General features: G+C 41.6%; 1 protein-coding gene across 1 annotated transcript in view; it reads right to left on the bottom strand.

Moving 5' to 3' along the window:
* The window catches only part of LOC103512006, a 17,282-nt gene extending 6,506 nt beyond the window's left edge, over nucleotides 1-10,776 (bottom strand). Inside the window, exons 1-10 of the mRNA XM_026825602.1 lie at nucleotides 10,687-10,776; nucleotides 10,529-10,624; nucleotides 9,883-10,095; nucleotides 8,696-9,049; nucleotides 5,841-5,990; nucleotides 4,994-5,252; nucleotides 4,359-4,562; nucleotides 4,232-4,261; nucleotides 3,252-3,325; nucleotides 1,770-1,984 (exon numbers count right to left, since the gene is read on the bottom strand). Coding sequence (XP_026681403.1) covers nucleotides 1,770-1,984; nucleotides 3,252-3,325; nucleotides 4,232-4,261; nucleotides 4,359-4,562; nucleotides 4,994-5,252; nucleotides 5,841-5,990; nucleotides 8,696-9,049; nucleotides 9,883-10,095; nucleotides 10,529-10,624; nucleotides 10,687-10,776 — 1,685 coding nt within the window. The remainder of the gene's footprint in view (nucleotides 1-1,769; nucleotides 1,985-3,251; nucleotides 3,326-4,231; nucleotides 4,262-4,358; nucleotides 4,563-4,993; nucleotides 5,253-5,840; nucleotides 5,991-8,695; nucleotides 9,050-9,882; nucleotides 10,096-10,528; nucleotides 10,625-10,686) is intronic.
* Nucleotides 10,777-11,640: the final 864 nt, after the last annotated feature.

Raw genomic sequence — 11,640 nt, 5'->3', positions numbered from 1 at the left:
AGTCTACTTTTCCAAGATTTTCCACCCTATTCCCACTGCGCCGCAGCCGATGTTTTAGGTTTACCTGATAGTGATTGGCTGGCCTAAGAAGGAATGTGTATTATTAATTTGTAAATGTAAATACTTACATTATTATCAAGACAACAATTTACATTTACATTTTTTTACTTTCCTTATCCTATAAGGAGGAAAGTAATGTAATCGGGCCAAATTTTCGATGGTCAGTTTTTAGTGCCCAAAACACGTTTTCTAAAGAGGGCACCCTTTGTGGCTGAGTAGGTGTCCCACTAGGTTTCAACACCGAAGGTCCTGGGTTTGATTTCCAATTTTTTTCGGGTCGAAGTTTTTTCGGCTTTGTGCTAGCTAGGACTTCAAAGTACGCTCGAATTGAGTAGCGACTTTCTTGAGTGATTTGTTGGTACGAACCTGGTCATTGTTAAGTTTAAGATACAGGGACCCCGGCCTGGGTCGTACAGCTATAGGCACTACAAGGGGTATCACAGGAGAGTGTCTCTTCACATCCATCAGATTTTGATGTGGAGGTGTGTCATCTTCCATTTCATCGTCCGAGTGGATGAGACGTAGGCCGGGATACTTGGCGGGGTGCTCGGGCAGGACACATTCGGGGGATGAAGAGGAGATGACCGAGTCTGGCGTTTCCACGTCCCGAGAGAGGTCTAACTTACGCTCGTCATCTGGGGAAAGAGAATGGTTTTTACTTGACAGGTGACTTGGTAATCAGGAGGTCGCGGGTTCGAATCTCAATTAATACAGACTTTTCCTCACAAAAAAAGGTAAAAAAAATCAACTTTTTCTACTTACACACATGGAGCAACCCCCGTGGCCAAGTGAACTATGCTTGCACTCCGGAGGTCCCGGGTTTAATTCCCGGCAGAGTCGATGTTTTTTGTTGTACGTATCATAACAAAAACAGAACTACTAGTAAATAATTACTTACATTCCGAGTCAAACTTTAGCGGCGCGAATTCCTCATCGTAAAAACCTCGCTGTGTAGAGGGAGACGTGCTGCAAGGTATGGGCGCCAAGTCACCAAAAGGTTCCGTAGAATAATAGTCACTCTCTGTGGGGAGCCACGCCTTACCGTGAACACCCTTGAGTTCTCCTGTCTTGAAACTGAAAATAAAATATTAAATAGGTATTAAGTCTCTAGCTCCGGTGCTGTAGTGGTCAAGACGCTCGCCTGGTAAACAGGAGGGCGTAGGTTCAATCCCAGCCGAGGTAAAGGGACTTTTCAGTCCTAAACGAGCAGTATAAATTAGCACTATTACTTACTATTACTATTACTTTTTACGTATTTATTTTTGAAAGTAATATCACGTTGTCCGTGCTTCGCCACGGAAAATTGATCATAAGTCACAAGATCGGGTTAGATTTTGCCTTATTGCACACGTTAGGAATTCCTACCAAATTTCAGATTTTCAAGTGTTGGGGTTCTGGAGAGAGAGCGATCAGTTTGTGAATGAATCTTGCTTTGATACAATAGTAAACCTGCCTACCCCTTCGGACAGACAGTCCGGAGAGTGTTGACCCCTTCATCATTTCATCAGTTATCTGAAAGCTATCAAGTTATACAACATGATTTAATCCACCTGAGTCGGCGCAAACGACCTACTAACTACAGTTAAAACACCTTGCAGAAAAAAATGCAAACTTGAAGAAGAAGAAGAAGAAGAAGAAGAAGAAGAAGAAGAAGAAAAAAAATCAACCCCCCCCCAAAAAAAACATCTCCTGTGCACACACACACTCACTTGATATCCGGCTTGGTAAGGTCTCCACACCCGAACGGGTTGCACACCGCCAAGTTCAACCCAAGCGACGGTTCAATCACCGTCATGTTACACAGAGTTCTCAATTGGGTCATCAGAGAATCTACGAACGTGTCATAGTCCTCTTCGAGACGGGAAGATTTGCGGGGCCGTTTCTTGGGCGTGGGGCCTCCGGTGCCGGCCGTTATGGCCCCCGCCTGACTTTCCCCTGACTTTTCCAGTCTCCATGAAATTCCCTGACTTTTCCCGGTTTTCCCGGTTTTCCAGTCTGGTAGACACCCTGCTCACATTACCACTAGATGGTGCCTGTATGATTCAAAAACAAATTACAAAATAAATGCAAAATGGTCGATTCCTATGTAAAAAGTTGGGAAAATTTCAAATCTGAGGTCAAAACTCCGAAACAATAACTGTAAAAGGTCGAAAATTCATTTTTATTTTCCGTTCTAATGAAAGAGTTCAAATATGTGTGACATCAGACTTTACGCAGTTTTTTTTTTTCCTTCCGTTAGGTAGCGCTTGGTGGGAGGCTGACGAGCCGGTGAGGGCGAACGGAATGGACATGCGCGGTGCACTGGCGTTACCTGAGGGAGAAAAAGATAAGTTCTATGGATTAACCGAAGATTTTAAATTAATTGAATACATAGAAAACAAGCAGACTTTTAGAGATAGATTATGGTGGCGAGGTTTTGTAAATAATCGACCTGTCAAAAACAGAACGTCTAGGATATGTACAAATGTATAACATAAATATAAAAAAAAACATGAACCATAATCGAAAAAATTGCTTAGGGATAGGGAAATTTCTCGCTCCTATTAAAAGGAATCGAGGATTTTTTTTTAAAAATACATAACCATTTATTTATTAACAAATACACAGTACAATTCAACATCAATAAATAAAATACATGTTATGGTTTACTCTTTATCCATGGAGCATTTAAAAAAAATTAAAGCTCTGTATCGGACAAAGAGGAGTCTAAGTGTCAAGATTTTATATGTAAGTATAATGGAATAGTTGTCTAGTTTCAATTAAATGAATTCGTGCAGCCCATTAAAGGATTGAACATATCTTGGAACCTATCTAGGAACGGAAGAACTTGGCATGAAATTTTCCGATTCAAACCTGGTACCTCCGGATTGAGGGGTTAGTGCTCTTAACCAGCCGGCCACAGAGGTCTTGAAGCAATGCCATGCAGTACCAACTATGAATGAATTTATTTAATTTTGACATCCTTTGTAAATACTATTTTACTTAAGTTATATATACATATAACTTCACCTGAACTCCTGTCCTGCCTTGGAAGCCAGCAATGACATTGTAGGATTTGTAGGTAAATATTGGGAAGCCAGAGGTAAAATGACCTAGTAGTCAAATAACCCGACATTTGCAAACAACAACAACAACATATACAGGGTGGTCCAGAATTATAGGGACAACGGCCTACAGTAGATATATGGGACAGCCTCCTTACTGGCCCCGGTCTGACTTTGGCGGCGCTTCTGCTGGTATTGACGGCGCTTGAGCTTCTTCAAATCTGTGAGGAAAGACAGATGAAAATCAATAACTTTATTTCGTAGTTTTTTTTTTGTTCAAATCTGTGAGGAAAGACAGATGAAAATCAATAACTTTATTTCGTAGTTTTTTTTTTGAAGAGGTTTGATAGAGGGGACTGTAACGGCTGAGGTTTTATGTTCCCAAAATCGAAGAGAGAAGGAACTTGGAAGACAGTAGACAGGATAGGAAAAAAACCAGACGTTCCGAAAACGAACCTTCAGGATAAAATCCGCACCAAGCGGTAATCGAACTCGCGACCTAGCGCTTACAAGGTAGACGTGCTACCCTCCATGTTAATCAGGCTGGCATTTAATATGGTCAATACCTAAACAACATTTTGGATGGAGGCCAATACAGACCTTTTTATGTACAAATTTCTTGACCCCGCCGGGAATCGAACCCGGGTCTCCCGCGTGCAAGGCGAGTGCAGTGACCACTACGCCATGGGAGCTGAACATACAGACCTTTTTTCTCGGGTTTACAGCAGATTTTTACTTTTTTTTTAGAAAGATTGTACCTTGGAACCGCTTTCGCATTACTTCAAGGCACATTCTCACCTATCCAGGACCGGAAAAATTCGGTCACAATTTCCGCCCCGGTCGGGATTCGAACCCAGCACCTCCAGATTGTGAGTCGGTGCTCTTAACCACGCAGCCACTAAAGGTGAGCTAGATTCTCACCCTGAGGGTCCATAGCTGTCTCCGCAGTGACCTTTTTTTTTAGAAAGATTGTACCTTGGAACCGCTTTCGCATTACTTCAAGGCACATTCTCACCTATCCAGGACCGGAAAAATTCGAAACCTGGCCGGGATTCGAACCCAGCACCTCCAGATTGTGAGTCGGTGCTCTTAACCACTCAGCCACTAAAGGTGAGCTAGATTCTCACCCTGAGGGTCCATAGCGGTCTCCGCAGTAGGAGGGCAATAATTGGTGTTGTACAGAAGACTCCCGTAGCAAATCTCATACATTGATTATGTATTGGTTCGAGGATTTTCAAGTTTCCTCCGCAGTGGTCGAACTCAAATGATTCACACTAGGCGACACCTCGGGCAGGGCGGGCAAGCTGTCCTCCTCTTCCTTCTTCACCTCCATGAGGGGAGCTCCTCCACTACTGGATGTGAGAGGGGGCATACCAGTGGCGACGTTGTTGATGACGGCGGAGGTGGTGCACGTGGAGGAGGTGGTCGACGGGAACTCTTTCTTGATGTGGATCACGCCTGAGGGGGGAATGGAAGGAGGGAGGAGTTAGATACAAATACAGTGTAGAAACGGTATTAAGACCATAGTAAAACTAATTATATCACGTTGTTGATGACGGCGGAGGTGGTGCACGTGGAGGAGGTGGTCGACGGGAACTCTTTCTTGATGTGGATCACGCCTGAGGGGGGAACGGAAGGAGGGAGGAGTTACGTTACAAATACAGTGGAGAAACGGTATTAAAACTTAAAACCATAGTAAAACTAATTATATCAAGTCGAAAATTACAATTACAAGGTTAAACTCAGATATATCTTCCGGCCATAAAGAGCTGGCTCTTATAAGCAAAAATTCAATAAGACCTTGTTTAGACTGCGAGAGTAAAGGGACTTTTCAGTCCTATGCTGGTAGTATAAACAAGGTATATTCTATTCTATTCTAACCATCTTGCTTACCTGTGATTGTCCAAATTTGATGAACTGCGGGGAGGGCGAGGCCTGAGGCGGGGTGCTCGATTCCGCTCTCTTGCCTACACTCCCTGCCCCATTGGGTTCCACTCGCTTGCCCACACTACTGCTGTTAGACCCATTGGATTCGGCACTGGGCCTGGGCTCAGGGGGTTGAGGGGTAGTGGAGGGGGAAGGTTGAGGGGACGCCTGTTTAGGCGTGGGCTTGGCCTGCTGCTGCTGGAATTTCAGCTTGAATTGTTGCTGCAAAAGAAAGGAGAAAGACGTTAGTCTGGTTAGCTTTTAGGATGAAGGAACCGCGCCTACCTTTTTTTTTTAATATATGACTTTATTTATTTTTTAAATTTACAATATACCTACATTTTATCCATTCTCCTATCTATGCTTATTCTAAGGATCAAATATGACAAGATGAGAGGATGGATGCAATTTTATGGCCAAGTCTACTATCTACACCTTGTTCACTTTTCTATCTACACTTTTAATTATGAAATAAATATCGCTAGGAAGGATGGATGCAATTTTATGGCCAAGTCTACTATCTACACTAAAGACCAGGAAAAAATCTGGTCTTTGTTTTGTAGATAGCAGTCCAGATCAGTCATAGTTTGTTGTAGCGGCTTCAGCTGTAAAAGAATGGTGATGGCAGAATAAAGAGAAGATATCTTTCTGTATCTGCCATACACCGGGGTGATGGTCTCTAGCCATGTTTAATTGGCTCGTCTTGAACTGCAGTCAACCATTGTGAGGAGATTGGCTTATTCTTTAAAAAACAGAGAGAACCCTTTGAAACTCGTAACAGAGTTCTCGTAACGTAAATTTCGTATTTACCTGTTGCTGCTGCAGAATGATATTGAACGTGGACTGCTGACTCTTGAGTGCTGACTGGGACAATGTACCACTGGACGTGGTGACCAGGGCCGGCATCTGCTGGCTCGTCTCCACCTGACTTCCCTGACTCACATTACCACTAGACGGCGCCTGTAACAGTGATTCAATTATAAAATAAGTATGTAATATTGAACGTGACTGCTGACTGGGATAATGTACCACTGGATGTGGTGACCAGGGCCGGCATCTGCTGACTCGACCAAAGATATGAATATATGATCCCAAGTGATTTAAGCGACATGTTTTTTTTCCAACCAACCACCGTAATAAGTATCTACTCGTAGATAACGAGATAACTAGGCAGAGACCTAAATTCCTAAATAAACCTTAGAGATTCAGGAGGAAAAAGTCGTACACCTAATTTACGACTTAGCTCAATTGATAAAGATTAAAATGGGAAAATATAAGAAAAATATGCCCTCATAATTTTCAATACATCACCTAGCACGAGAATAAACAAGAAATAAATAGAAAGTGAATACTTTACGCGTATTTTATTTTGTGGCAATGTTGGAAAAAGGTGAAAATTTTTCCATTTCGTCCATTTTTTGTATTTTATTATTCACTTCCCCTCCTTTTCTTTTGGATATTTTTGGATTTGAGTGAAAATTTTTTCACCTCTGTTGGAAGAGAAAAAAACTTGTATCATTTTGTCGCCATCTTTTTTTTTCCAACAAATCCACTTTTTTTTATTATTAGCATTTGAACTAGTAAATGGAAGAAGAAATCAGCTGACTTTGCATTTTATTATCCAGTACAAAAAGCACTGTGGTGGGGATAAAAAAAGTGACCACAGTGGAATATTTTGGATTAGGAAAAATTTCCTTTTCACATAAATAAAATACCCCTTATTTCAGCTCTAACTATCAGAGTCTACGATTTCAGTTATAGCTATAGAATAGTTATACCTACATAATGTCTATTAAAGTTAGTTGTATAGCAATAGAATAGTTATATTTCTGTTTTAGTTACTCGTATAGTTTCAGCAAAGTCTGGTGCTTGTGAACCAGACAGGTAAACAGGTTACTGTTTATCTGTATATCCTTTGGTCTGCTCGGTGTTTAGACAGGTACAACCTGTAGCCAGACTGTGGAATCCTTTGGTCTGCTTAGTCGGTGTATAAGTACAAACAGTATTATGTGGATTGACTGAACGAAAAGTAAATTCGACGATTTTTAACTCAATTTGTCAGAGGAAACGGGGAATCTTTGCTAGGATATGAGGATTTCGGGAAAGTCATAACAGAAAAGTTCCGGGACCAAGAAAGAAGAGCGCGGAGGTTTTTTAGCGGGTTGAGCGGCCAGGAATGGTGCCACAGAAGGGCGAAACACCATACCCTTAGCCGTGACTCCAGCATACCCTCCACACCATGCTGGAGAAGTCTTAAAGATTTTTCCTCCTCTTAAAAAAAGGATATGAGGATGGAACGTGCTGGATTTTCAGATGCTAACGGAAGAAAAGCCACAACAACAGAAAAAGAGAGAAAAAAGTCTCTATTTCGGAACAACTCCCAAACGGCTGGACCAGCCGTTTGGAAACATAGGACCGATTTTAATGAAACTTGGAAGGCACAGCCATTTTTAGTATAGGTACCTACCTACATAATAATTGAAAATTTCTCATTAGTTCTTCGGCCTAGTTGTGCCTTTACGGGGCATGTACATTGTACAGGCTTCTTTCCCAACGAATGGAGCAGTTGCAAATGGGTAAAAATTATAAATAAATGGTCGATTCCTGTGTAAAAAGTTGGGAAAAATCCAAATCTGAGGTCAAACCTCCGAAAAAATAACTGGAAAAGATCGAAAATTCAAATATGTGTGACGTCAGACTTTACGCAGTTGTTTTTTTCGTATATTAGCGTCATATAATGCAAGCGCGCTAGCGGAGGAGCAGAAAGAACTGCGCAGAAACGTATGCGCACAAACACATTAATGCGTTGCCTGCGAGGGAGCTTTGCTCGGGACATTTGATGTGACGTCATCGCCTACGGGAGCGTATGCCGTGACGTCAAAGTTCACGATTTACCAGTATTTTTTTAAATCGATTTATCTCGGTATCTAGAAGTCGTAGAAGGAAGAAAAAATTTCGTTGGTCCTCATTTTTCCTGCTCTATGACTTGTAAGCGCAACGGATCTATTAACATAATAAACGGGTAGTAGGGTTTACTACTTTATATTGAAGGGTTTCAGCAGCTATTTTATTTACTACTTTATTTCTTACTCCAAATTTTCAAAATCGATTAATGGGTGGAAATATCCCTTTTGAGGTTTCTTGTAGAATGTGGACCAAAGATATGATCCCAAGTGATTTAAGCGACATGTTTTGAATGATATTGAACGTGGACTGCTGACTCTTGAGTGCTGACTGGGACAATGTACCACTGGACGTGGTGACCAGGGCCGGCATCTGCTGACTCGTCTCCACCTGACTTCCCTGACTCACATTGCCACTAGACGGCGCCTGTAACAGTGATTCAATTATAAAACGTAACTGCTGACTGGGATAATGTACCACTGGATGTGGTGACCAGGGCCGGCATCTGCTGACTCGACCAAAGATATGAATATATGATCCCAAGTGATTTCAGCGACATGTTTTTTTTTCAACTTCAGTGATCCATGCGGAACTGGTGCTTTCAGGTTGTGGTTATGTGCCGGGTTGCCGGGTTGAGCTGAGACAGTAGACATGTTTTTTTTTTTTTCCAACCAACCACCGCAAGGAAGGTGTTTCAATTTATTTATTTGTAAAACATTTTACAATACAGAGTTTCTAAGAAATCGTTTTCTCAAACTAACCTGTGTTTCTGGAGTGACAGGCCGGGACTGTATGATCTTAATCGGGGACGGGGACTCCCTACGCGCCGTCATCTGCGCCTGTGACGTCACAGTATCAATCGACGCCGCCGCGCTCTGTGGCTGCGTGAACGCGACCAGGATGGGCTGGTTCTGCGCACCGCGCGCGTCATGCTTGAGTATTTTCTGCGCCTGCGCGTTGCTGAGCGCGATAATCTGGGTCATGCCCGTGTGGTTCGGCTGGGAGAAGATGAACTTGGACCCGGTGGTTTCACTCATGACCGGCACGCGGGTTGTGGTTGTGGTCGTGGTCGGGGTCACGGTCGTCGCGGCCTCCATTTGTGCCAGCTGGGGAACCTGTTGGTCAGAGAGAAACAATCACTAAAATACCCAAAATTTGGGTTGCCAAAACGACACAGCATCACAAGTATTTTGGACGGGATATAAACCAGAAGTATTAAGTTCTATTACATATTATGAAGATATTAGGACTTCTTATTACACTAATAGGTAAGTTTGTATTTTTTGCATATTATTATGATTGTTCTAGATGTAAAATTTTGTGCGAATTTCAAAAATGAAAACCGTTTCTTTTTACGACAAGTAGAAAAAAAGTTATTGTTCCAGAGTTAAAAAAAAAAAATAATAATAATAATACATAATAAAATAAAAAAATGCAAGTGTATTTCGATTTAATATTTGTTTTTTTTTTTCCTTCACTTTGTACCTAAGCAGGCGAAAGAAACCACTTTGGCCATATCTTTATTAGTTTTCAGCGATACTTTCAGCTGTTTTCGTGTCTCTTCTCGCCCATCGCCTTGGCGGTTATCTAGAGAACCGATCGAAACCGCTCATGCATATGGGAATGATTATTGTTGGAAATGATCCCATATATCTACTGCAGGCCTTTGTCCCTATAATTCTGGACCACCCTGTATACATATATATAAAAAAAATACTCGTAAGTATCCATTTTTATATATAACTTAGGCGAAATAGTATGCAGTACCAAGAGATATTGTAAATGTTACAACAGAACACCCAAATAAGCACCATTCAATAGGATAAGGAAAGTCGTATGATGTTCACACCAGATTTTTATATATAACTTAGGTAAAATAGTATGCAGTACCAAGACAAGACAGTGTTCATATTATCTTCATAAAAAAAAAAAACATATGACCAGGTACATATTTCTCACCTCCTGAAGAAGATGCGGTTAGTTTGGTCGCTCCTCCTGCAGCTTTCTGCATGATGACTGACTTGGCCGTCGTGGTAGTTGTGCCATCCAGTGACACCTGCCGCTGGAACGCTATGATGGAGCGAGGTACTGAAGAGGAAGAGGTGGGCGTAGAGGATGGAATGATCACGGGGACCAGGTGAGACTTGCGCTCTTCTTTCATCTGGGAAGAAAAAAGGGGCTTTTTTTCAAATCACAGGGGGCTTTTTTTTCAGAAAAAAGGGGCTTTTTTTTCAGAAAAAAGGGGCTTTTTTCAAATCACACGACTTTTTTTAACCAGGTGTTAGCCACCTAACATATTGTAGAAAAATACTGGGATGCTCGAGGAAGAATGACCTAATACTAATAGTCAATACGTTCTGAATTTGTTAGCCTTTTCCAGTCAAATCTGTTTGGCCACTCGGTCCCTGTGAGCCCTTTTTCCTGTAAGTTCTCCCACTTATGTCTTATGTCTACGTCTCTTTCTTAGTCCATGTAATTCTAATTTCTCGAATTTCTTTCCTACATAGTTCTCATCTCTCCTCTGCAAATGCCCTCATCCTCAATACTGTTTCGAATCTTGTGGCTCACATCTTTCCTTCAATATCTAAACTCACCTCTGCATCTTCAGTACTAGAGGGTGTCACCTCTTCAGTACTAACGGGTTCCTTGTCTTCTTCTCGCAAATGTTTGCCGCCATTTGTCATTTCTACCTCTTCGTTACTCTCAAGTTAAAACTTAGAATTCACTTCTTTCCTTCAATATCTAAACTCACCTCTGCATCTTCAGTACTAGAGGGTGTCACCTCTTCAGTACTGACGGGTTGCTTGTTTTCTTCTCGCATATGTTTGCCGCCATTTGTCATTTCTACCTCTTCGTTACTCTCAAGTTAAAACTTAGAATTCACTTCTTTCCTTCAATATCTAAGCTCACCTCTGCATCTTCAGTACTAGAGGGTGTCACTTCTTCAGTACTGACGGGTTCCTTGTCTTCTTCTCGCAAATGTTTGCCGCCATTTGCGCTCTTCTTTCATCTGGGAAGAAAAAAGGGGCTTTTTTCAAATCACAGGGGGCTTTTTTTTCAGAAAAAAAGGGGCTTAAAAGGGGCTTTTTTTCAAATCACACGACTTTTTTTTCCAACCAAGTGTTAGCCACCTAACATATTGTAGAAAAATACTGGGATCCACGGGGAAGAATGACCTAATACTAATAGTCAATACCTTCTGCATTTGTTAACAACAACCAGGTGTTTTTAAAAATGTCATACTTATATGTGATTTATTGCTAATCAAATACCTACACACAAGTATATGTATGTATAAGGAAAAATTTAGACTACCAGAGTAAAGGGACTTTTCAGTCCTATGCCCTGGCAGTATAAACAAGGTATATTCTATTCTATTTCCTTCGTATAGGATTCTTCTTAATCTTTTCCCGTTTATACAGGGTCGGTGTGTTTAGTCAGCCTTTTCCAGTCAAATCTGTTTGGCCACTCGGTCCCTGTGAGCCCTTTTTCCTGTAAGTTCTCCCACTTATGTCTTATGTCTACGTTTCTTTCTTAGTCCATGTAATTCTAATTTCTCGAATTTCTTTCCTACATATGTAGTTCTCATCTCTCCTCTGCAAATGCCCTCGTCCTCAATATCTAAACCCACCTCTGCATCTTCAGTACTAGAGGGTGTCACCTCTTCAGTACTGACGGGTTCCTTGTCTTCTTCTCGCATATGTTT

Source organism: Diaphorina citri, unplaced genomic scaffold (genome assembly GCF_000475195.1).
Source record: "Diaphorina citri unplaced genomic scaffold, Diaci psyllid genome assembly version 1.1 scaffold780, whole genome shotgun sequence".
Classification (NCBI taxonomy): Eukaryota; Metazoa; Arthropoda; class Insecta; order Hemiptera; family Psyllidae; genus Diaphorina; species Diaphorina citri.
This window is presented reverse-complemented; position numbering and strand designations above follow the sequence as displayed.